The following is a 27,954-nucleotide window of genomic DNA, read 5'->3' as shown; positions in this document are numbered from 1 at the left end:
AGGAAGCGGGGCCAATTGAAAAGTAAAAACAAATAATTAGGGAAAGGAAAATCGTAACATTTGAAGTGTGTAATCATATTCTTTACCTTTACGTGCATTTTACTTGTTGCACTGTACCCATGGTGGCAGTGGAAAGGACCTTATTAATTATAATCTACTGCGACGTTTTCATTATTCGAAGTAATGTACCATCCATCGTAAGGTCTCGATCTTGTCATGGACACCTGACTAACGTGCTTTGCGCTTTATTGACCGTGACTTTCATTCTCAAAGAGGCTGTTTTGCACCGATTTGCTTTTGAGATGAAAATTAGGATGTAGACTCTCGATTCGGACTTGCGGAGTCGTCTTGAACAGATTGATTTAATACCTAAACCGTCAACGCGCCACCATTTTATTTTAATTGTACCTACATGTACAGGGTGTCCCATTAATAATGGTCACAGGCCATATCTATGGAACCGTTAATTGCACGGCTTCGGGAAAAAAATTTTGTTAACAAAAGGGGCCAAGAGAAATCACTGGAAATATTTTCAAGTTTCTAGCTTCGCCGCTAGAGGGCGTATGATTCATGTTTAAATAGAAAAATGACTTTTTTTCTTAGACCATATAGTACATGGACTGCTAATTGTAACTAAAATATGGTCAAGGACATCGCCTGGGTATGTGCGTTTCAGGGTAAACGAATCTGTCCGAAATTGTCCGTTGAGACACGATTTGAGGCTGTCAACCTATAAATTCACAAACGTCAATTAATGAATTGCCTAGATATGGCAAAAAAAGCAAACCTATTCTTATTTGTGGACGTATAGAAGATAATCAAGAGTATTTAAAGCTTCCCGTACTACGCAGTTACCATAAAAGCTACTATTTACTCGATCCTAGTGGTGTTTACACGACTTTAGTTTACCCTGAGATTCACATACCCACGACTACAGTGCCCTCTAACCGTGACCATCCATTTTGTATTGAAAGCATAGGGCTAATAGCAGTCCATGTACTATATGGTCTAAGCTTTTTTTCTAAAATATACCCAACAAACATAACATAAAAAATAGTCCAGTCAAATAAGAAAAAATAAAAACATTAATTGGTAAAGATCTGAATTTTGGTAAACATGTTCATTAGTGTTCCCCATTGGACATACTAAAAGTCCCCGTCAAAATCTGTTGCGCTCGAGGCACCATCTTGGAAAAAAGGAGCACTTGTTCAGTTTCTTGCCTATATATCGGCAACAATTATTGACACGGAAAAATAGCTCAGATAAAAAATATAGTTTATTAAATTGCCCATAAAAAAGCACATTAACATTTTTTTGTATGTCCAAAACTTTAGCTATAATCCGACATCGAATAGGGAATCAAGTATCCTGAGCTCTCGAAACAGGCGCGCAGATATTTTTTTACAACTTTTTACAAATCATTAAATTTATTGAAAATTGTGCCAGTATTTCTTATATATGAGAAGTCGTCGCACTCAAGCTTGGTATGAGACACGTTTAAAGGTTTCTCATAAAACTCTCTCTCTCTCTCTCTCTCTCTCTCAATAGAACTTTCATCTTCAATGTGAGCAGTTAAGCACTGAGTGTGGACTGGAAGCCTTCAGTGACCGAACAGGGTCAAGGAAATCGTGGACTCTCCTTCAACTCCACAGTTCGGGAGATTTTTCATATCCACAAACCTTCTGAACTTGCTGATTAATACGAAACGTGTGTTGCTGCGCCGCTGCAGCCGTAGGGGGTAACAGTGCGGTTAGATTCGGCTGACCCTTGTATGCGTATTTTCTGCAGGTCTGATAACGATGTCGGTTTAAATATCTCTCACTAGCAGGCACGTTGTATGCAGAGAACGGCGTTCTCCAGCTTCAGAAATCATTTCGTGGCCCCAACAATTTTAATCATTTTCGCTTACCTTTTTGAAAAAAAACATGATGTCGTATCATGAAACATTATGTCATTACTAGAATGCTTTATCGCAAGACGATTCTGTTCATTTTTTGGTGCTTTTACAGCTTTCGGTGTAGCCATAAAAAAGACGGCCTCCTTCCTATAACTACGATGCGGGGCCTAAACGCTTTCTGACGCATTCAACGTGAGATTACAGCTAAAGTATGGGAGATACAAAAAAATGTAAATACTCTTTTTTATAGGGAATTTAGTAAACTATATTTTTCATGTAAACTATTTCTTCGTATCAGTAATAGTTGCCGAGACATGGGCAAAAAACTGGAAAAGTGTACCGTTCTTCGAGCGCAACAGATTTTGACAGGGACTTTTAGTATGTTCAATAGAAAGTCCCAATAAATGTGTATACCAAAATTCAGATCTTTACCGATTAATGTTTTTATTTGTCCAAAATTGCGCTAATTTGACTGGACTAAAATACATGCATAGCAATCTCGTATCAATTTTGCATCATTTTGATGCAGCACATATTGCTCTAGCTCACAAAATATGAGAGGTGGGGGAAGGGGAACATCTCTTTAAGGAATTGAATTCGGATTAGGTTAACAGATTTTCACATAATAGGTCTTGTTGGAATGAGCTTTCTTCGTGGAATCAGAGTTTACATGAATAGAGTCTTTTTAGTAAATGTCAAATGGAACGATATAATTATTATATGATATTATCAAATAAGATGAAAACGTGAGAATATTAGTGACAATTCAACTCATGTATAAAAAAATCGCATAAGCCGCAGTGCAATTGTCACTTTGACAGCGGCAAAAGTTACCTGCAACTTTTCCAGCGACAAATGCACTAGTGGTTTTTTCACTTATTCATTTTGGAACAATTATCGCATTATCCTTTCCCATATGACTAGCTTGACGTCTGTCAATAATTGACTAGTTTGGTGAATTTCTTGTTCGTTAAATTGTCCTGCCGAATTACACTCGAGGGTTGTATTTAAACCGAGTAAATTTGGGTTGTGGCAATTCAAATCTATTTCCTTTTAGCAACTGGACTCGAAAAACTGTCAACCTAAAAATGCNCAAACGAAGCGCAAACGATCACAAGAAAAAAAAGTGAAATTTGTAAACTTGGGGGGCAGTCGTGAAGTTGGCCCCCCGAATTTGATTCCATCGTAATTTTGAAACCGACAGCGCGCAAACAAAATGCAATTGTGCGCAAACGAAGCGCGAACGATCAAATGGAAAAAAAATGGCAAATTTGAAAAATGGGGGGCCAGTATGGAATTTTGTATTTGGAATAACTCAAAAACGACGGGGGCGCAAACGAAGGTATTGGTAGCGCAAACATGCGCAAACGATCAGAAGAAAAAAAATGTCAAATTTGTAAACTTGGGGGGCAGTTGTGAAGTTGGCCCCCCCAAATTTGATTCCTTCGTAATTTTGAAACCGGCAGCGCGCAAACAAAATGCAATTGTGCGCAAACGAAACGCAAACGATCAAAAGGAAAAAACCACCAAATTTGAAAAATGGAGGGTCAGTATGGAATTTTGTATTTGGAATAACTCAAAAACGACGGGGGCGTGAACGAAGGTATTGGGAGCGCAAACATGCGCAAACGAAGCGTAAACGATCACAAGAAAAAAAAGTGAAATTTGTAAACTTGGGGGGCAGTCTTGAAGTTCCCCCCCCTCCCCGAATTTGATTCCTTCGTAATTTTGAAACCGGCAGCGCGCAAACAAAATACAATTGTGCGCAAACGAAGCGAAAACGATCAAATGAAAAAAAAATGGCAAATTTGAAAAATGGGGGGCCAGTATGGAATTTTGTGTTTGGAATAACTCAAAAACGACGGGGGCGGAAACGAAGGTATTGGGAGCGCAAACGAAGCGCAAACGATCACAAGAAAAAAAATGTCAAATTTGTAAACTTGGGGGGGCAGTTGTGAAGTTGGCGCCCCCAAATTTGATTCCTTCGTCATTTTGAAACCGGCAGCGCGCAAACAAAATGCAAATGTGCGCCAACGAAGCGCAGTCCATTTCAATCACGAAAATTATTGCTTTCTAAAGTTGGGGGGCCAAGTTCACACAGGTCCCTTACACTACTCACCATTTTGATTCGATTGTTTTCTCCACATACTACTCGACTTAACACATCTTTTGATATATTTACAAAACGGACTTATCAATTAACCTAGGATTTTAGTCCCATCCTCAGCTAGGATTGTAATTTCCTCAAGTTCCTATTCAAACGAGAAACTATATTTTGAATAAGGGATCGTTAACCCTGTCTTTTTTAACCCGGAGTCCCTACAGTCACCCCTCAGCTTTATACTGTCCTCCCGTTTGTATCGTAGTCGGTTCCGCACGACCTTGGAACTGAGAGAAATTGATTATTATAAAAATATAAAAATAAATTTACGCACACCAACCCTTAAATCTCGCCCATAAAGTTTATACACATTAGTAGGCTGTATTTAAGGATTGGCTGGGTTCTCTTATGAAAGGTTTAAACGAAAGGCTCTTTCAAGCCTCCCGTAAGCAGTAAATTACGTCAGGCGAACGTTTTATTTGGCTTAAGCACCTATAATAATGTTGGGTCACTCTGTATGTCTAATTTCAATTTTTTATTAACGTTAGATGCGGTTATGGGATTGAGCGTAATACCGATCTTGTCATTTGATTTTGAAGTCGGTTTTGTTTTGTATCAAAAGCTATTCCATGTGTTTCTCCGATCGTAGATAAGAAGATGCTTATCGCTGCGTACACTAATTAAATTACAAGATAAGAACGAGGTAAAAAAAATGACACCCCCACTTTTTTGACGAAAATACACGTTTTGAAACACCAGATGCCGAAAGTACTTTGGAAAATTTAATCAAAATTGGCATATAAAGATGTGGTGTTTTGTGGACTTGGTGGAGTGAACACTTCAAATGCGAAAATCTAAAGCACTGGGTGTCGAAAGGAAGTATTCGCAAACGGAATTTGATCTGCGTTAAGCACCTTAGTGGAGTCAAAACTTTAAATCCTGATATCTCAAAAAAGTAATGACGAAAAAGGGCATTTACAAAGCGAAAATTGTTGATCTACACCAGACGCATCAGTGGATAGACAGACACTTTAAATGTGAATATTTCGAAAACAAAATGTCGAAAGAACGCACTCGCTAAAGTCAAAGCGAAGTATGGACAAGAGGCATCTGTCTGTGCGACCAAAACTTCAAGTGCGAAGATCGCGAGAACGGAGTGTCGGAGGAGGTTATTCAAATGAAACATCCGAAAAAGAGATATCGGATCACAAAGTGCTAGTTCGAGTATTTCCAGATCGGTCCGCTATTTGCTATATGCAACACTCTTACACTCGGCGGTGTTGAAAAAGCGATCACGTGACGAAATAAGCTAAATGTGGATCCAATAGCATTCCGTTTAGAAACAATGTGCGAAACTGCGATGGAATGTGCTTAATTTTCTACTAATAATGGAGTGAATGCCGTTTGGTGGGAGATGTTTATTGTAAAATAAGTGAGAACAAGGTGGGATGCCAGAATTGAAGACTTTGATATAAAGAATATTTTCCCAAACAGCTTGCAATTTTTGTCACACGGTACAGTACTTTCAAAAACCATCACTTTAAAAATTACAGTTCCATAGTAACCTCAATTCTCCCACACCACAGTATATTATTACCGATTGTGTAATTTTCTAAATTCATTTCAAATTACAGCGCATAATAAGTAAACGAGAGAGTCGATTCCGACCAGATAGCAACACGAATAAAAGGGCATACATTAAAAAAGCAAAAAAATGGACTGTAGATTTAAAATATGCTTATTGAATCACATTACCGACGCGTTGCAAATGCAATTATGATTTAATATTTTCCTGGTAAAATATCACATTTAGCAATTCTCCATTTTTATGAGCGGAGCTCGTTTTAAAAACCAATTAGCTTTCCCTATACTAACATAATTACAGTTCCCTATACGAAAAGAGAACGGTCCTCCCCTACTCGATAAAATAGCCATTCCCACCCCTTGGATTAATAATTTGTACGTTACTACCCTTACGTCGCAGCTGAATTATAATGCAATATTGCTTATATTGTAACACTGTTACGCTGTTCCGCAATTTATGTCATTTAATCATTTGCCTTATTGTATTCATATATCTTACATATATCATTATTATACATATAAGTATTCAAAGAGCGATTTATACACACGACACAAATCATTTACGTCCCAACACGGAATACTTGAAAATTATTAGGAGTTTGTTATGAATAACAAGTTCGTGCTTCGAAACTTTTCTAACTCGACGATTTGCATCCTTTGAATTAATGATGCAATTAAAATTAGATTGTTCGGTGGTAATAGTATGGTGCACATGATCGGCTTTCTATACGCGTTATTAATTTCTCAAGGTGTACATGCCTATACCAAACCAGCTTTTATATTAATTTACAAACTTTTTAAATAATTCGTTTTTAAACGACCTTAATTTCGGAATCTTGCTAAAGTTGTTAAGGGAACAACATTAAGCTACGAGATGATTTTAATGAAATATTTTATTAATCTCCATTAAAACTTAGTTAGGAACCATATAATGAACAATTAAAAGCGGTTGTTCCCTTTATTTCTTTATCGTCTTCGGCTATATCGAGTAAAGGGTTTAGACTCGGAAATGAAGCGTCTCAGATATTTAGAAATTTTGAGTAATAACATTAAAATTCTACTCTCTGTTGTGAAAGTTCAATTTTTGTAGATGCTGTTGGACAGACAATAGCTTAACTTAACGAACGAACTGAAGCTTTAAGTTACGTTAATTTATTGATTAATTTATTTAATTGTGCTCTCGACTGCTATCGGTTTTTTTCTGTTAAAATGTTGTATACAGGGTCTCTGAAGTATATTGTTACTGTGGCAATGTACATTTCTACGATGCATTCTGAATACTTTTCCTATATCATATGCAACAGATGAACTAATTAGTTAAGTAGGTAGTAATTCGCCTTTACATAAGTATACAAAATGAAATCCTGCTTGATGGAAAGGAATACCCTAGGAAATACCTTTAATGTATTCGCATCGGGAGTTCTAGATGCCTGGTCACGGCTTTCTATCAAAATGAGAAAAATTTCCCCTCCAGTTGTGCTGTGCACGGACCGGCTACAAAATCCTAGTATGTGTTCTGCCGTGGAGCATTCAACTTTCTTGTTTTCTTTCTTCTAGGAAATGCTGCGAAAATCTTGGTCCGCAGCGCGGCGATGGCTTGATGGAGATGATTGTTCGCTCTTGGCGTAATTTAGTTCTTCGGAATCCACGCAGTGGACGGAGTAACTTAATATTGCACGACACGCTCTGGAACTCTCTCAGGAACGAGAGTTTGAAACACGGTTTTCACTGGCCTCTTTGGATGTTATTTGGCTACTTTTTCATAAAGAAAATGTCATATCATTTGATTTTTTTAGGATTTTGGGTTATGGTGTCATAACTAGCCCCCAGGCACAGAAGGATTCAAGTAAATTAACTATGTTGATTCTTATTGTCCAAGAAATGCTCTTTTCAACGATACCAAATTTGTTAAAATCGGTCAAACCGTTAAGAAGTTAGAGCAGGTTATTGCAAAACAAACGCCCCACACGATCTTCGCTTTTGAAATAACTGAGTTTTTTTACGAAAATGATAGATAAACAGGTTCTCTTTAAAAATATGAAAAATTTTTTTTACTTTATTATGCGAAATTGAAAGAAAATGCAATTTTAAAACTTAAGATGGCAGTTACGCCCTCTGGTGGTAATTTTTAGAACTTGAAAATAGTTTTCAGTGATTCTTTACTAGAAGCATCTATGGTTACAATTCCAAAGAAATATCTTCATAAATAAGGAAGTTGCGCAGAATGCGCATGCGCAAATCTAATGTTTACAATATGAGATATATTTACTGTTAATAGAAGAAGCATCTGTGATTAAAATTTCAGAAAGATATTTCGATGACAGTTGATATTGCGCATTCTGCGCATGCGCACATTAATCTGATATTTACAATATGCGATACGTTTTCTTTTACCAAAAGCATCCCTGGTTAAAATGCGATCAAAACTGTTTATGGTGAAATAGTTAAAAATATCATTGACTGACTTGAATTGTGAAACATTTGTTGCGCAATCTTGTGGCTGTGGAACTTTTAGATTGCTTTTGTTTTAAGGGTTGCATCTTCTTTAATTATCCTCTTGCCTTCAAATTTATTGTCGTAATTTGAAGCTTACGTACACCGAGCTCATTCAACTATAGCTCTTCAGTAAATTATAGATCGCGTCAACATTCAACTGATTCAACCGATGTGTGGCGCGTAATTTAAAAATAGCGTCGTATAGCATTAATTGAGGCGTGTTTGAATGGCTTTAAAACAATTTAAACGTTAATAGACAAAACGAATATTTTGCCTTCTCTCATTCTGAGCTCCCTTAAAACTCTTAAATTTAGCAAAGCGACTCGCTCGATAATGTAATTAGGACAAAACCGCTGGCGAAATTAAACGCGAAAACTGAGAATATGAGCCTAATTAGAATAGGAAAGACGTAGCGTAATTCAAATCTTCCATAAAGCTTTTGTCGTAAAATGTTTAAACATGTTCTCGAGCGAGCGGTCCCGAAAAACATTTCCGGAAATTGCTCCATCGCTTTTCGATTTGAGTAAGCGCACTTAATCTCGTTCTTTTTTTTTTGTTACAGAAATTTGTCGGTACGGCGGCGGCGAGAGGTTAACTTTTGGATAACGTGTCAGCGCTGTGGGTAGCGCTTCCACCGTCAAACTGGCAGCCAGCACCCTCACCGCGATGAACCCCCATTATCATCCCTACGGAGGTCCGGAGTTGACGTCTCCGCACCCTCCGAGTCCAGACAACAATAATTATTCCGGTCATCCCGGACCGGGCGGTCCCCACGGACATCCTCATATGCACCCCAGTAATGGACACAGCATCGGACCACTTGGTAAGTTATAGCATTTCATTAAATTATGTCGGTGGCAATTTTAAATTTTCCCCATTTCGATTCATTAGATGCGATCGTACTAATTCGTTCGCTTTGCAATAAATTTACTACAGTTATAGGCGAAATTGTAGTTCCGAGTTGTGAGAATAAAACCAAAAATAAGTCAAGGTGTTCTTTGTGTATGCACAGACGTTTATAATTAATTCCCTAAACTTCTGCTTAACATCGAATCGAAATTTATTTGAAATATTCCCTAAGATCGTCAACAAAAAATTATTGTTGGAAGTGATGTCCATCCGGAAAACTATACCTACCCACCACTAAACGATCAATTCGGATGTTATTTTACGTCGTGTAGTGAAATGTAATACTGAAGAAATCTAATACAAATAAACAGCGTCTTATGATACTAAGGTCAAGTTATAAATCCATTTAAATAAATACTGACAAAGTACATACTACATTTTTAACGACTAATCTAGAAATCCAGAGAGACATCGGGGCGCCACCAGCCGCCATCGAGGCGCCATCAAGTCGATAAAAGATTTGTCACCGGGGATAAGGAATGAAAGTGAATCCGACGCATTCTTTCCTTGAAATGTGATACGCGTTCTAGAGTATTCGAGAATGTTCCGTGTTTTTTGCTAGAAACTGTTCGTTTACAAATCTTGTATTTGATATGAAAATGAAAGCAATTACAAGAAATAAACCTTTTTATAGAAAACAGGCCCGATCTTGATTCAAACATGGCATTCCAGCCCAATTTGTGGAAAATATTTGAATTATTCAATCTAATTAAAGCTTCCGAATTCCGATGTCCTATCATTATTTTAGAAGTGTTTTTTCATTTAAAAATTGAGGACTTTTTAATTCACGCGGGCTGTAAAATAATAAGGTATTCAAGTTTGAGAATTCAAGTATCTCAGAATTTTTCCAAAGTTTTAACTTTAGTGCCCTATTAGACGAGGACAACTGGCGACGGCATCGGTGGTTATTAAAATAAAATTTAGGTCCCTAATGGTCGTTTGCACCGACAAATTTAAGCGGCGCTTAGCTTAAGCGTATAAAATCCATGGCAACCATTGTCTAAATAATCGTTGCCATGGATTTTAAGCTACGCTTAAGCTAAGCTCTACTTAAATTTGTCGGTGCAAACGGCCATAAGTGATCACTGTCACAGCTAAACTGACCTTGGTCTAACTATGTTGACGTTTTCATACTCGGCACTAATACAAGTTTGTACGGGACTTAAACTCGTTAACCAAAACACTAATATGACAACTGTTGAGTCCTCAAACTAGAATTATTATCCTTTAGTTATTCCTTTGAAAGTTCCTTCCAAGAAATTATCCTAGCACGACCTGTATTTAACTATTTCGCCTGTCCCTGTATATATTCCCTGTATATATTCCCACTTGTTACTTGTGCGAAGTTAAAGTTAAGCCTGCATTTGCGCATTCATCGAATAAGAATTAGTAGTCGTACAATCATCAATAATAATGAGCGTGTATTGTTAAGAAGCAGCACGGAATTTGTACCACACCATGAATTTCGTCGTTATAATCGCCTTCGACCAAGCTGTCGTACTGTCCTGTCGCTACTACTAAAAGCAACGCCAACCGTCTATCGCATTCGTTTGTTTATTTGCGATTTTCTCCCAGAAGCGTGAAACGTATAAATCCTTGTTTAGTCCTCTGGTTTCTCTAATGTAGGCTAAAATGGGCAAGATCCCGAAAGCCTTAAAAAAAAAGATCGAATTCGAACCAAGTAAGTCCTTTCATTCTTATTCCTTTCCTAATTATGTCAATGTCTAGTACATGCATAACTCTCACCAGGAAAGATTGCCGGTCACAGCACACCTTGTGTCGATTTACAATCTTTGTTTTTATTAAGATGCGAGCGACTTCTGGCATACCATCGTGCTAATGTTGAACAAAAGGCCTTTTCGTTCAACATTGACACGATACTATTCCGGAAGTCGCTAGCACCTTACGAAAAACAGAGATTGTAGATCGAGATCAAGTGTTCTGTGACCGGCAATCTTTCCTGGCGAGAGTTATATCGTCGTATCGATCGCCAAATCAAGATTTAGAACCAATTTATTTTATTTGTATTTTTATCAATGAACACGTTAATCATTCTTGTCATTCTTTCTTTCATCCCCTTTATACAAAGGCATAGTAATGCAATTACATTTCATCGAAGCATATTCAACAACAACAATAAATAATCCAACTAATTCAACATATATAAACTTCTCCAGTTAATTTCTAATAAAATACAGATTCATACATACAATTACCGTAATATTTTATTGTTCTTTGGGCTACAAAGAAAATACAAAAGTCACAATACCTTTTTCGTCCGTATTATTTGAAAGTGGTGAGGATCTCCAGAAAATCTCTCGTAGTGTAAAATTCCCCTAGGGCAACAGCGGCGTTATTTGGTATGTGTAGTTCTTTTCTTTAACAGAAATGGAAAAAAACTCGTTATTTGTTGACAATTAAATTAAAATCCCAGATTAATTATAAATTATCAGCATTCCACCAGCACAAATGGACAAATTCGTACTGGCGTGTCAATCGTAGTTTTATACACGTGCTGTCAGTAGTCTGTCGCTATTTTACTGACGATATTATTTTTATGCTGTTAATTTCACAACTTCACCCTTACGGATATTCTCGAGTTCATAGGAATAGAATTAGTGAGAGAAAGGGGGCCGAGTTCTCTTGCAAAACATAATATTCTATTCTTGAAACTGTATGAAAGTTCCTCACATATGAAAAGTGGGAGAATACATTTCTACTGGTAATAGTCGAGAGAAAATGATTCTTGTCGGGAGAAAGATGTGTGAATTTACAGTTACTGCACGATAGTTGTTTAAACCAGTTAAAGTAAATAGTTACCGTAACCTAATGAAAAGTCGTTGAATGATTGTAAATGCTACATATTTGTATTACACGCTTTTCTGAGAGAAAAAAGAACATAACCTATTCCTATTAGTTGTAATTAAAACGTTACTTGACGTGTGATGATAGGCTAGGTACCGCCTTCCAAGGCTTCATAATTTGCCCTGGCAAATATCCATCGTTAATCTGTTTAGATTGTAGAGGAAATTGAGACACAAATACGGATCCTGAAGAAACATTTGGCGTTGTACATGTAGTAGGGCCCATAGGGCGGAGTAACAAGCCACCTATGTGAATCATCTTGAAACTTATTAAACGGCAAAACTCAGTGATACACGCTTTTTAGGGGAGTCGATGGCGTCTGTCTCGGAACACGATAACTGGCAAACTTGAATCGATTTGGTTGAAACTTTGCAGAGTTGTTCTATGTGCCCATGGTATCTCTGTCTGTCTGTCTGTCTACTTGTGAACACAATAATTTGCAAACGCTTGAATTGATTCGGTTCAAACTATGCACACATAAATACAAGGTACTGGAATGTCACGCGGAACTTCAGGGTTAATAGCTAAAAAATAAATGGGATTGTTACCCCAATATTCGCTACTGAAAATGACTTCAAAAGGTAACAAAAACTGGATTTGCAAATACAATTTAATTCCATTTCTTTCACAAATCACACACTCGGCTTGCCGAAATTACACAAGACTCTAAATTTACTGGGTTCGTAAACACACGTCACAAAATTTAAAAGCAATTACAAACACCTTAAATCTGAAATTAAACCCTATCTTTCCTCCATACTACCTAAATTAAATCTAACCTAAACAAATTTAATGTTAATCAAACATTACAGACGACAAAAAAAATGATCTTGACGTTATGTGGAGTTCTTTTTATTGAATTGAAATACTATCTTGTTAATTGTTGGCCCCTCGGTTGGCCCTAATGATCTCCAGTGCACTTTATTAAAAAAAAATACAACCCTTACCAACCAATCAAGAATGCTTTATTTGAATTCATAAGTTCATTCGACTTTGCCACAAACACATTCTTAGAACGCTGCCAGGGCAAACACTGAACAATTAAAGTTGACCTGCATATTTATACACGTGATTAACAAAAGTTCCACTCTGCTCTCAACCTTATATCTTTTTCTTCTCCTCTTTTTTTTGCTTTCTACTTCTCAACTCAGTTTTATTAGTTTATATTCAGGGCTCTAATTGTATCAGCACAATTTCCGACTAAACCGAACAAACGAAAACGAGAGACCCGTGCTGATCTGGTGTTCCCCTCGGAATTTTTTTGGCGTGATTTATTTCTGCTTTTATCTTTGAGTGGGCGGGGTTTCAGCCAAGGTTGCTCTACCAACCCAACCCACTATCCATGCCCGAACACGGACCGGCTTTAATCTAACAATTTATAAAACAACTGGAGACATATCTTTTAACCTACGTGCGTACCCATTGAATGACAATGTTGTGTAATATCATTCAATACCCGCCAAAAAAATAAAAATCACGCCCTAGTCTTCAACACAATATGCTTGGCTCTACGCAACCAGAAGTAGGATTTAATCCGAATCACATGATATGTTCGACCAAAATTGAAAATGTTGAGTTCTATTGTAACCTTAGAATTTCAAGAATTTTTGAATTGCTCAATCTAGCAAGTTGGTTAAAATGGAAGGGATCCAATTTTAAGAATTTTAATTAAGGATGTGAGAAATTTCAAAATCATTGTTTTAGATTCCTGAAAGCTTAAAATCTCGAAATTTTTTGGGTCGTTATGACTTTTTGGTCTCTAGGAAATCGAGTTTTAGAATCCTCAGAATCATTGTATTTTTGTTGAAGATGAACCTTAAAGTTTGGAATTTAAAGATTTGCTGCAATAGATGAACCAATTTACTATCCGAAATGTACTAAAACAATTGACTACGTGTCTCAAAAACCATCGCCAAAATCAACCGGAAACGTACGCCGCCACGTGACAAATTCAAAACTTGCTGTGTGTCACATACGCAGGTCGGTAAGTCGACGTCGTCTTCTGGTGGTAATAAGGTCTTAAATTTATCACAAACAACTCCACGCACTTAAACCGAAAAAAACGTGAACTTACATTGTAGTATTGTGGTCTTTCGTGCACTCATATGGGTTAAGATTCTCACAACTTGAAATTTATAGAACCTTTGTACTAAGCTACTGACCGCCAAATTTGGCACGATTGTATTGTACATACTATACACGATAATGGCACAATTGAAATATTACTTCTAATCTTTGATAGGTTTTTTATTTAAAGGACATCCCGGTGGCCCACACGATCAATTCTCACATCCGCACCATCAGCATCCGGCATTCAGCAGTGCAGGTCCACCGCCCGGAGCGCCGCACCATCCTCATAGTCTTAATAATAACAATAATAATATCAAAATATGTGGTGGTTGTGGTGGAAAAATCGTAGAACGTTTCCTTCTCCATGCACTGGATCGCTATTGGCACAACAGTTGTTTGAAATGCTCTTGCTGCGGGGCGATGTTAGCGGATATTGGCACGTCGTGCTTTACAAAAAGCGGAATGATCCTTTGTAAACACGATTATACGAGGTAAGTCCATTTACTTTTCTATTTTTGTGCGAGGTTGTGCTGCTCATAAAGACAAGTGCGGCTCGAAAGGGGTTCGCGACGCATCCCCGCCGTTTTTTTTCCGTAATGGATTTACAGAATACATACATCGATCTGCACTGCGGTTTGTTTAGAGCCGTCTAATTTATTAGCATAACTGAATACGCGCCGCGACTTGTATCGATCTGTTCATAGTTGCTCTCTCTGCGCCCTCGCCACTCAAGAGGATGAATTTTCACTGATACTTAAATAAATTTCATTTTGTTTGAAGTGGGCCATTTCAATTACGAGGAGTTTGTCATTAATTATTACATTTGCATTCAGTTAGTCGGCGAATTTTTTTTCAAGTGCCTAAAAGCTGGAGTGGTTGGTTAGTGGTTTAAACGAATTTCAACTCTAATTAACCAATTTCGTCTTAAATTAACGTTTCGTGATTGACGTTCAGACTTTTATACTTGTTATTTGGTCAAAAGATTTCAATTCAAATTGCAAAGAAGACGCACGTTAGGTTTCAGAATGTTAGGTGTTCTCACAGAAGTAAACACTTATGCACCATGTTGCTTCTACAGATGACCACCGCACTCGAGCACCATCAAGCAGTGAATTACAATTGGAACGTATCGCACGAACAGTGCGACACACAAGATGGCCGACATGAATCTTCCGGGATCAAAATGACGTCGATTACAGGCCTCGTGTGTCAACGACAGGGATAGCAATTCGGGGGATTTAAATCCAATCACTACAATGAAGAGACATAGTCATTTTTAATTAGCCGCCAGCCTTATCTTTCCATTAATTTGTCTATTTTGTCAATTGAGTGCATTGCGGACTATTAACTAAAAGTAATACACGATCATACCTTTTATCTTGAATAAAGTCAACCCGGCAACGTTTAAAAATGGCCACCCGAATGACTATTCCCTCCAAAACTAAACAAGATCTCGCTTAAATTTGAAAAGTGGCACGTGATAAAACATCTAAGGCAGGACCCCCCTACGTTAGTTGTAAACAACGCTTTGACCTGAAGCACAGTAGGGAAGGAACGTAAAATAAAACACTGAAATTGTGAAAAGTTTGTTTAATAATGGTCGCAAATGTTAAGATTGTGAAAACCCGGAAATTTAGTTGATGTACATTAATGTAAGCAAAACCAGCAACGCCAAAAGGTGCAAGGTCTTTTTGTTAAAAGCAAGATGGAAAATTACTGTAGGCAAATTCAACTATCGTCAGAAGTATGTGGAACTTAGCGAATCGTAACTCATTTATCGCACATAGATTCTAAACCGAAGAGTTTTGATTAGCACAATCTCGCCCCCGCAAGATAGGTAACTTCGCCCCTCGTTCGGGGTTTCGAGCCTACATGAATGTCATTCTAACATGCTTACAGGGCTAGTATGTATACGGAGACGGCTCTTCACAGCCTCGTGTGCAGGCTTGAGAAGTGGGGGTAGCTCTGGGAGCGTTTCTAGATATCAAGGGTGCGTTTAACAACACCACGTTCGATGCAATTAGTAAGGGTGCTGAAAGCTTTGGCATTGATGGGTCAATCGTAAGATGGATTCGCGCCATGTTCGGAACGCAGTCATTATATGCTCAATCGGAACGACGGAGATGAGCCCATCGGTTACTAGACCGTGAAAGAACTTGTGTAGGGGGCTCTTATGAAAGTTGATAACTGGTGCAGTAGCCATGGCTTCTCCGTTAACCAAAAAAGACCGAGGTTGTTCCATTTACGAACAGAAGGGGAGCGAACATTGATGGGGACGTCAGCTGAGTCTAATCAGGTCAGTGAAATATTTGGAAGTCATCATGGACTCCCACCTGACCTGGAAAGGGCACATTGAGCGAATAAGTAAAGGCCACTGCATGTGGAAGGGGTTTTGCTTGTACATGGAGTTTGAACCCTCGATTGGTATATTGGTTCTACATTGTAGTGATAAGATCAACAATACTGTATGGTGGACTTGAATGATAGCTTGTCATGTGCCTACAGGAAGCAGATAGGAAATGTTCAGAGACCCGCCTATCTGAGAGTCACTGGAGCCATGAAAATCACGATTTTTGGAACTAGAGCCTTTACACTTCGCTGTGTAGGCAGAGACTCGAAAGGCTTCCTTACGGCTAAACGATTGGGCCGAGTGGAAGGATCGAGGCAGCCGTGGACACAAGCGGATCTGGGAGGAAACCCTCAGATCCGATCCCCTCCTCGCAAAAAGGGATGTGATCCGGGCTGTCTTAATAAGACCGAAGAGTTATAGGTCACTCTCCCGGACAGGGAACAGTGGCTGAACTCAGATTTCCCGTTCATCAAGCTTGAGGGACTCGTGTGGTTTACAGACGGGTCCCTAACGGAAAGAGGAACGGGATATATCAAAATATTCCGGTCGGTTTCTGCGCTTGATTGTAGTGTAGATGAACTCTGCATAGGTTAGGTGAGTCTAATAGGGTAACCTTGATCTGGGTGCCAGCACACTGCGAAATAGGGGGGTGGGGGGGGGGACAAAAGCGCGGACGAACTGGCTCGTGAAGCTAGTGGTGGGGCTTCGTCGGGTCCGAGCGTACCGTAGGAATTAAAGACTGGGTGATCTAGTCATTTCCAGGCTCAGTGGCAACAAGCAACCGGACAGTTCAGGGCCTTTTTAATAGGGCTTCTTGGAAAATGTGGGTCTGAAAAGAAGCCAGATTAGGAAGATCACATGAGGCAGGGGAAAGTACCGAACATGTCGTCTGTCACTGTGACGCCTTGATCAGAGACAGACAGCTCCTTGGCGGCAATTATCTGGAACTAAGGAGGGCGGAGCAACTTGTGCTAAACACGGTTCTATCCTTTATTGAGAAGAACGGGCTGTGAACCTAGTTGCAAGAGAAAGGGGTTGGCACAATAGGCCTTTGGTGTGCCTAGTGCTGCCTGGTCGGGCTCGCCTGTTAATAGAATATATTGTTCTGGTAGACATTTGCAACATTTTTTCAACAGTTACCCTATGTCAGAAATATCTCCCCTAATATTATAGTTTTTTGATACAGAAATTCTTGAAAGTACTAAAGGAAGTTTGCGAAGTTGAAAATTTAATTCTTACTTGTCTCTTCTCCTGTTCTATGCGAAATTTTGGACACGAGTACTCTACCATACGTTTACTAAACTCCTAAGCTTGAACCCGGATTGGCATCAAGGACTCTTTTGAGAGAGAAGCTCTCCTCAAACAAATTTACGGAAGCTCACCCTTTGGAGCAACTGCTGCACAATCCTGATACTAGTTTCTTCTATTTTGTGTCAAGGCTAATTAATTAATGTTCCGTACAATGTGTTTTGCTGTTTCACCGACGAAATCGGTGAATAATTGCAGATTTTGCTCTACCAACTAACCAAAATGAAAATGACGGAAGGAGCACAAAACCTAGTTCCTGTGGATTAAATCAATTCTCGAAGAATTTGGTGAATATTGAAAATTTTGTCTAAATTTTGGCATCATCCCGAAATATTTCCTGTCGCGCTAATGGGGGATACAATATCTCACACCGATGGACGGAAAAACGCCCATAATAATAGCACATTTTATCTCTTGAAAAATCCGCTGCAAATGTCTGCTCTAAGCCCGTTCCTGAAGAAGTCTTCGACCAAAATGTATGGGTAAAATGTTAATTTAATGTACAAAAATCAAATTTGGATATATTATTTTTGGTCAAAGTTCTCCAATACGCCAATAATATTTTAGTATGCTGTACTAAATTTGTACAGTCCTCGGTAGTATAGTGGTCAGTATCCCCGCCTGTCACGCGGGAGACCGGGGTTCGATTCCCCGCCGGGGAGGATTTTTTAAACAATTTATTCTACATAAGTCATACCATTCAACTCAAGCATCAGCATTCAATTCAATTCACCAAGGCGTTTCAAGGCACCGCACGTGGTATTAGGAATATTTAAAAAGTTGAACCGTTTTTTTTTGTTTTTCGCAATATCTTGAACCATTGATTTTACAGAAAATATTGACTATATCAAATATATGTCACAGTTCGATCTCAAAGGTAGTTAATATCACTCGAGATAAAAAGTTATGAAAATTGTTTACTAATATATGTCAATATTGACAATATATGTATATAGCAATAATAATAGCGATATCCTTTGGTCGTCCAAACTAGAAGTACTGATTGATCAACAACTAAGTAAGTGTCATTGTCTTAAAAAATATTATTTGTGCTCAATCGACCGCTTCAACATGACAAACTTTTGTAAGTCTATTCACCTAAATTTCACGGTATTTCCGTATTCACAACAATACATATTGCAATTCAACTTTATTGAAGGTCACGCAGTTTTAATCTTCATGCGTTAAAATTTCCAGTATTGTTCGTATTCAACGTAATAGTTTCTAACCCATGAATTGTCATTTGTGGAATGAGGGGCACTAAAAACTTTTAATTCTTAATTTTACGCGTTTGTTTTTTATGCACACAAACTTCGCTACCGTAGGCGCACGTAATTTTGTTCCGCAAATAATATACACTCGCGATTATTAGAGTTATCCTACTATAAAAACCACCCTGCGATAGATACAGGTGGTTACCTGTGACAGGAATCGGCCCTTAATATGAGAATTAGCATCTACAGAGTAAGAAACTCAAGTATCTATACAATTAAGATGTAAGGAGTGAAAAGTAACCCCTAACGATGTACTATAGGGATGATTCATTTCGTTAAAAATATGTGAGTACAGAAGACGAATCAAATGTATAAAGAAGATTAAATTTTGTATATTTTTTGCTGTATATGAATGGTTTTAATTGTTGGCTCAGGATAAATAAATTAAACGGCGCAAACGGCTTTTATTCGTGGACCATTTGTGTGTCGAATTAGAATTTATGCGGTTTCCCTTAATTCTTCTTTAGAGACCTTACGCGATCTTAGCGATACAAACATAAATTTAACGCCATTATTATGCAAAATTGTGGATTACGAACTTCAGTTTATAAATTCTCGCGTAATATGGAAAAGAATAAAAAAGGAAGTGGAAGAATGTAATTCCTTACACGGATTACGGTTTGAATTCATCATTTTTCCTTTTCGGTTTTGGCCACATTTATTTCGGGCGAAATCCGCGCGCGAGATATAGGTGAAACCTGTAGATTTGCGAGCGGGTTCAGTCAAAGTAACAAATTTAAATAATGAACGGTTCCCGTCACATAAAATATTAACACAACGGTCGGGAAGTCACGTAGCAGCCAATCAAGTGCAATCAGTATTTTCGGCATTTCTACCACCTCGTTGTAACGTGGCAGTTTCTATTAGATTATCTAATCGTTTCTTCCCCTCACAATCATTTCCATCCCTTGTTCTTATTTGCTGTCAAATTATGTTCACGTCTGTCATTCTAGGACGGGCTGATTGCGCGCGTGACTCTTTCATAAGCAGCCTCTGACAGGATCCGCAATATTACTACCTACCCTGCTAGATTATCGACCCCCGTCACTGGTGGACACGATTTATTATTGTTTCTTCAAAACTCAATTTACTATATATACGTCATAAAAACGGCGCGGGGACGGCGTATAACGGCTGATTGCCGAGAAGGTAGCGCGCTGTGCTTTTTTGCAAAAGGCAGCAGGGTTGATTGGATGCACCCCGAAGCTGACTACTATACGAACTCGTCAATCGTGCCTTTCGTCAAATCAAGCTTTATATACTACCGCCCTCCTCCGCCACACAGACTGTTCCACATTATAGATAAGGCACTGATTACGTTTACGGTAACGGATGCGGAATATTCAAAATATCTCAACACGATGCAAATACCTATCCAAATTTGTGCAATGCATGTACCGCATTTTAAGCAATCGCTTCTTACAAGCAAATCGATATAATTTCCTGGGCGAAAATTTCTATCCACGAAATTGATTTATTGGAACTAAATAATTAGTAAAAAAAAGTGTTTCAAACGGTTCATATTACTCTTATCTCATTTACAGGGTGTATCGTACCGGGTGACCCAATAAGACTGTTCCTCGGCAATATCTCGAGAACCGTTCGTCGTATGACTTAGGGGTAAAATAAATTATTGGGTAAATCGGTCATAAAGAATCGCTGGAAAATATTTTGAAGTTCTAAAAATGACCAACAGACGGCGTAACTGCCATCTTAAATTTTAAAACTGCATTTTCTTTAAATTTCGCATAATGAACTAAAAAAATTTTTTCACATTTTTAAAGAAAACCAGTTGATCTATCATTTTCGTAAAAACAAAAACTCAGTTATTTCAAAAACAAAAATGCTGTGTTCAATTGCTTTTGTAATAACCTTCTTAACGGTTTGATCGATTTTAACAAATTTGGTATGGTTGAAAAGAGCATTCCTTGGGCAATGAGAATCAACCAAAATATAGTTAATCTAGTTGAATCCTTCTCCGTCAGGGGGCTAGCTTTGACGATATGACCCAAAATCCTAAAAAAATTAAAAAAATCAAATGGAATGATATGATTTTTTCTTTATGAAAAAGTAGCCGTTTTTCAAAATCTCGTTCCTAACCTCAAATATTGGGAAAATGAGATGAATTAATTAATAAATAAAAATGCTTAAATTGTATCTTAAATTTACTTTTTACGTACGAGAAATCAAATTTAAATTAGACATCTGTTAACTTACAATATTGCAAAATATTTAAAGTGTACATATTGGAATTTTGCAACAAATCTTCCACATATTTGGGAAGACACAGTCCTTCAAAGGGTTTAAAATGTGCACAATGTAATTATACAACAAACTACTGTACTCGGCGCGTACATATTCTATTAATTGCGCATATTAGTGCGCCCCAGAGCCAGTTGGCTCCTCCTGCAGGCTCTAAATGAGTCATCTGCGCATAGCCCGCTGTAGCATTCTGACATCCTGGTACCAGTACAAAGTAAAGCAAAGTTATGTAAGCATATATCAACTAACAATACTTTGAAATATTTAAAATGTGCACAGTGTGAATTTGCAACACATCACCACCATGTCCTGAAACGGAATCTTTTAACTCAGAAAACCTCACAGAATAATGCGAACACTGTAATGGCATTACATTGGGGAATAGTTGGACGTATGCCCGCGAAAGTTTCTAAATTAGTAAGATACTTTCCGAAATTCCCACGGGAACGGGACATTTGACATCTAGAACCTAGGTTCCTTTGAAGGTGTAATCCGAAGTTCTATCACGAGAACAGGGAAAAACGGGAACGGGATGCGCGAAAAAAGGGATTTCCCAAAGGCTGTACGAAGTTCGCCGGGAGTGTTAGTAGTTTTACTAGTTTACGTTGAAAAAAACGTTATTCTTTTGGTAGTTGTAGTTGTAATTTATTATATCAAAAATGAATTAACAAATTATAAATCTACGTGCTTAAAAAGTATTTATAGTGGCGTGCGTCCACCGAGCTTTCTACAGACTGAGGAGGTTCACTTTTTTTAATGGAGAGTGCTATTTTTCGTGAGGTAGTATTAAAGAATGAATTTTTTTAATATGTCAACATAATAAAACATGATTCAAACTTATACTGCGTTCGCAACGCCTTATGCGGTATGGGGTCTTATCAACTAAATTCCTCTCTTACTAATATGCGTCATTCTTCGATAACGCTATCCTTGTTCCCCACCGCAATGATGCCAAACTGACATATGATTGAATTGAAATATAATCTGCTCGTGCTGTCATTGTCACGTTTGTTAGTAAGTTTGGCAAGCATGTACTGTATGTTCATAAGCAATATACTGCATCTGGTGGTGCGAACGCGTGATAGTGGTTGCTATTTAAAATATATGCCCCCTTGAAACATGCAGAAGTACGCCACTGACTACAAATTTAAAGTACGTAGATTGGTAGGAACTTTTTTGTAATTTTGGATACCATAAAGTAAGCATAGTTTTATAATTGTCTAAATGGCATTTTATTGGCCCTTTAGTTTCGAAACTTTTTACCATTAAACCGTAACCGTAACTTTTACGGGTTTCCAGATCACCGTGCTGTTCATTTTCATCTTGAACATGTGGTATAGTGTTATGTTTGAGTTAAATAAAAAAAAATGGTGATCGGGGGAACAAACCAAGCATTTTTTTTTCAAATAAACCGAGGGACAAATATTTCGTTTGGAACTTTGAAAAAATCTTAAAAATTGCGTTTTTTTAGGTAGATTTATTGTACATATTGTAATGGTATCATTATACAGGGTGGTGTTTTTAAGTGGACCATTAGAAGTATCTCAGGAACGGTTTGGAATTTCGAATCGAGACCCATTACCTTTTTTGAATAATCAATCAAAAGGAATCATTTAAAAACATTTTCAAGATCGCTGCTTTTCCGGTTGTATCGGAACGGTACCGGAACTTTCTTATTTCAAATGGCACTATCTTTTCTGATGGCATTTCGAATTCCTCATAAAAAATGTCAAAGTTGACAATCGATTTTTGGTCAAAATTTTGAAATGGAAACCATAGCTTTATTATGCATCAATGGAAAGAGCATAAAAAAAAACGGATAAAAAATTGTACTTTTCCATTTGAAAATTACGAGTTTTTGACCAAAGACCGATTGTCAACTTTGACCGATTATTTGTATCATTTTCGAATCGCATTTGAAAATCAGACCAATAACATTTAATAGAGTACATTTTTAGCTGTCCATTCGTAAAAAAACATTTTGATAAGTTGTCAGACATCAGTGATATGGTTAATTTACTGAACCTCTGAAACTGTGAAAGAATGTCAAATAACTTCGAAACCATGTCAGTTAGATATAGCATCAAATTAACAAAATCATACTGATTTTTTATGAGGAATTCAAAAATACTATCAGAAATGATAGTGCCATTTGAAATAAGAAAGTTCTGGTATCGTTCTGATACAACCGGAAAAGCGGCCATCTTGAAAATATTTTTAAATGATTCCTTTAGATCGATTATTCAAAAAAGGTAATGGGGTCCCGATTCGAAATTCCAAACAGTTCCACTTAAAAACACCCCCCTGTATTTGTATAGGTTTATAGATTTAGGTATAAGTTTATATATATCCGAGTATATATCACTCCCAGGAAACACCCTAACTTTGGTAATTATGAACCGATTTCGACCAAACTTTAAGGGTTGGTGTAACTCATAAATATCTTGGCCAATTCCGCCATACGGGAACAAAATGGCGGACACTTATAGAAATTTACCTTTCTGTCTTTCGATATTATATTTGGCCTGCCCTTTCGGATATTGCAAAAAATTTCCAAAATTCCTACCAAATGGTTTGGATTGATGGCAACGTCTATAGTTGCAATCGAGGTTGCCCTCCGGTTTTTCGAACTTTCACGCACTAATTGCAGATTAGACATTTTCATGTTAAACGAGTACCAAATACCAATTTAACCGAAATCAGATGTCTTTCTTGGTGCGTCTTACGGTTCTCAAGAAAAAATTAATGAAATGCGAACTTTTTTAAGGGTACCTTTCAAACAAAACGTTTGCGGCCATCGGTTTATTATTTTAAAAAAATGCTCCCCTCTGTTGAACGTTTTTTGGCATACGTCACATATAACATCCTGTATACAAAGTACCTATTTTGACAGGCTCTAGGAGAATTGCAGGCTCATTACTAAACTTTTTCTGGTTCCAGTGAACTGTAAATTTTAAAATGTTGTGTTATCGTCAACGGTCCAACTCTAACCAAACTTACTTTTGTAAACGAACATTCGCTTTCGTGCACATAATATTGTCTCGCCCTATGGTATTTATTATAAACCAAATAATTCTTAAATGAAAAAAGCCTTTGGCGAATGCCATTATGTATCTTTGTAAATGTCTCGTTTAAAAATCTAGAAGCAAAGCACGAATTGCTTAAAATTCGTTTACAGAAATACGGCAACCTTGACTTTGAAACAAACCGGGGTAGTAATTACTGCGGCAAGGATTTCGAAAAGATTCTTTGTTTGAATATTTGATTGATAATTTTTAGTCGCCGTGTAACAACTAAGCTATATCTGCCCAAAATCATGTGAAGCAATAAGTTTTCATGACTTTGGTAACTCTGCTTATACTGAATGTGACGATTTCGGGATATATGTATACAGTGTAAATAAGACGGTATAGATTTGGCATACTTTCAGATGATTTTAGATTGACCTTAGTTGTAAAAATGTCGAAAAATTTGGCATACAAATTTGTTGTTTTCATAGTTGATTCTTTGTAAACTTTGAACTGGTACTTTGTCGATTGACGCAGTGGGTTAAATTTATTTAAAATGCAAATCTCTTACCCGAGGTCAGTAAAATGTCTTAGGTACTTACATATTTTTGAAAGATTTACAGCACTTTTATGTGCTGTACTATAAAAAGCAATTGAAAAGTTCTGCTATTGTTAGTGCCGCTATCAAAGTTTATAGTTTTCCCTGGCGTCGAACTTAACCTTCCTTCTTAAAGATTTTTTATATTGTTTTTGATAAAGCGAGTGTTAGTGACCTACATCGCGAGACCCTCACTTCATCAATATGAAGCGAAATTCCAGCTGAGGATTTAGCCCCCTATAATTGTTATTGTTCCTACCCTCAAATTAAGTAGATCAATAGGTGGCGAATGGAATCAATCGGTGCTTGGCGAATTAGTTAAGTAAAGTCGGAGAAATGTGAAGAATGGTTACAATAAAGAAGTGCAGGCAATTTTTAGCGTGCTTGACAAATGTATGCAAACGGTGTTACGAGGAAAGTGGGCATGTAATTGGTCCCCGCCGCGCCGCGTCTATTGATTGAGGCCTCTGGCGTGGGCAAATCGAGTTAGGCAGTTGCTCCCCAGAGCCACCCTCAACCCTCAACACCGTGCAGCTGTTTGGCTCGCTTATACACGCTGTGAACACTACTCAATAGCTCATCTCTCGCGGTGTCAATATCCCAATTACGATTATTACTCTTTGTAAGTGGCTTTCGGGATTTTATTTTCCACTTTCGTACTTATTTGATCCCAATTCACTTAGCGGACTCGGGACTAATAAGCTTTTCTTAATTTAATGCGAAGCGTATATTCCTTGTTACGTGGAGGGATTTGTTTGAAGGTAATAAGTTAAGGAAGTTCATTAATTACCTGAATGTTTAATTTTGTAGCATGTATACTTGGGTTATCTCCTCCACTCAGACCTGTCACTCAGGGAAGTTTCGTAGATGACGTGACTACCAGTAATCAGTCACTTTATGGTAATGTGACCCACATGGAAGACCATTTCAGGCGCGCTACCTTACAATTTCGTACGCAAACCGCGATTTCGCTACACCACTCATTAGTAACGAAAAGATCTTGATATACTTACGTGAAATTGCCTCATTAAAAGTTCACTCTTCTTGTACACGTATTATATCTGTATAAATTGCCTAGAAATCCTGTAAACTACTTTTTAATGGCAGATGCGAAGTCGGCCTTGTAGCTGTTTGCGATTTATCGGCAACCAATTAGATTCAGCTTGTGGGTTCTTCGCGTTTTCTTTTTCAATGAAAGCGTAATTGCACGAGTACGGTCCTTATCGAGCCTCATAATGGAGTAATTTTAACAGAAATAAGATTATAAATTGAAAGACATTTTAAATTTGCATTTAAATCAGAATTCTTGTAATCGAGTCGGTACGGGCGGCGCGGCGGCGGCGACATGCGCGAAGCGGCGTTGCTATCATGCTCTTGCACTAATTAGTATCTTATATTGTGGAAAACACCGCGATTATCCGCGGGCACTTTCTGATTAACGAATCCAATTATAGTCACGTTGTGCTGAGGAAATTATTAGTTGTGCTGTTAATTAGATTATGGTGCAGCTACGGCGGAAGATTGATTACAGAGCGCTCTGGAAACACAACTTTCTACCACCTGAACTGAACTGTTTATTTGGATAATCTCCTCCATTTATAATTTATGTTGTTTTCTTTTACCCTATGCCCGTCCTTAATTTATTTTACCAAATATCATTATCGTAAATATTTCAATTCGTGTTTGAACTGTTATTTCCCGAAGTCGAGTACTATTATTACTGCACGTCATTTATTATACTGCTCCAGAAGGCCCCGTATATTTAATACGACGTTTTTATGGATTTCTCTGAAAAATTTATATACATGTTTTTTTCCAACTTAATTGTTTTACTGCCGTGTTTTACTTATTTTCGGATTCCACACAGCTCATTGTATGGCGATGGACGTCTTAAATTTACTATAATGAATACGCGGCAGGCTTCTATAATATAACTTACAAAACTCTATTAACGTTATGATTGAACATGCCATGAACGACGCCTGGCGTGGGATACAGTTTAAATTGAGTCTTCGTGTAGATTTACAATAAGTGCCTTGGTCGCATAAATAAGTCTTTGAGTTAGCGTCAATTAAGCTCGCCTCATATCGAATTGAAATTATACCATTTTGTACAATACAAATCGGGCTTTATAAGTATCTTATGTTTAATATGTATATGTAATGTAGTCAAGTATTCAAATGATAAATGAATAGGTATATCTTATCGTACAAATTGGATATGAAATTAAAATGAGAGTGGTGAAACATACCTACTAACTGTATGAACGTCGGAGTACTTCACTTGTGGCTTCACACTAAAAAAAAAGTGCTTTGGGATCGGCCGATCAGGTGTAGGTAGATTTCTATAAAAGTATCCGCCATTTTGTTCCAATATGGCGGAATTGGCTGATTCACAAACTTGACCAAGATATTTAAGAGTTACATCAACCCTTAAATTTTGAACGAAATCGGTTCATAATTACGAAAGTTAGAGTGTTTCCTGGAAGTGATTTATATATAAACTGATAAGCCTATAACAATATACTGGTACCATTACAATATGTAGAAGAAATCTACCTAAAATTCGGAAGTGACACTTGGTGAGGTGAGTGCAGACAAAACAGACTATTTGTTTCTCTTACTCCCTTCTTTTTAACGCGCTGTATTACAGAAAAGTCTGTGATAATATATATATATATATATATATATACTTGAAGCGTCTCGTGATGGATTTGTAAAAAAAAGCGCGCGCTTGAAGGGTTTGAACCCGCGTCATCATAGTCGATAGGCGGCGGCGTTGCCAACTGCTATATGACCACCGTTCTATTAATTACCGCTTATACTTAATGATCCTAAACTAATTTTATTTACTCGGAAGTTATGAAATACGCTTTAAATGTGTGTGTTAATCAATTTCAAAGACACATCGACGATCTTAATGCGATATTTCCAATTGTATTTTAATAATGCCGAACTTGTATTCGGCTCGCACGGCATTACTCAAGCGTGACGCGCGACGGATGAGATGATTTTACTCCCATGCAAAACAATCAGTGCATACTGAGCAATGCGAAGTAGTTACTTAAAAAAAGGAAATGAGTGCGGACGCAGTGGTCCAATCATTATGGCACTAGACTACGCATTGAGAGGCCCGGTTTAATTCCGCGGTCTTGTTAGACACTGTTTTTCGCCTGTGGTGTCCACTCAGCCTATAAAATTTGTTGCATGCAGAAAGGGTGTAACAGTTTTAA

The 27,954-nt window shown here is 37.7% G+C and overlaps 1 protein-coding gene and 1 non-coding gene across 2 annotated transcripts in view; both read left to right on the top strand.

The window, feature by feature from the left end:
- Nucleotides 1-8,640: 8,640 nt before the first annotated feature.
- The window catches only part of LOC116171050 (LIM domain transcription factor LMO4-like), a gene marked incomplete at its 5' end in the record, with an annotated part of 80,784 nt that continues 61,470 nt past the window's right edge, over nucleotides 8,641-27,954 (top strand). Inside the window, 2 exon segments of the mRNA XM_031487697.1 lie at nucleotides 8,641-8,901; nucleotides 14,095-14,413. Coding sequence (XP_031343557.1) covers nucleotides 8,745-8,901; nucleotides 14,095-14,413 — 476 coding nt within the window.
- On the top strand, nucleotides 18,171-18,242 carry Trnad-guc. The gene has a single exon. It is a non-coding gene; the product is annotated as a tRNA-Asp (tRNA).

The sequence above is a fragment of the Photinus pyralis genome, unplaced genomic scaffold, assembly GCF_008802855.1.
Source record: "Photinus pyralis isolate 1611_PpyrPB1 unplaced genomic scaffold, Ppyr1.3 Ppyr1.4_LG5, whole genome shotgun sequence".
Classification (NCBI taxonomy): domain Eukaryota; kingdom Metazoa; phylum Arthropoda; class Insecta; order Coleoptera; family Lampyridae; genus Photinus; species Photinus pyralis.
This window is presented reverse-complemented; position numbering and strand designations above follow the sequence as displayed.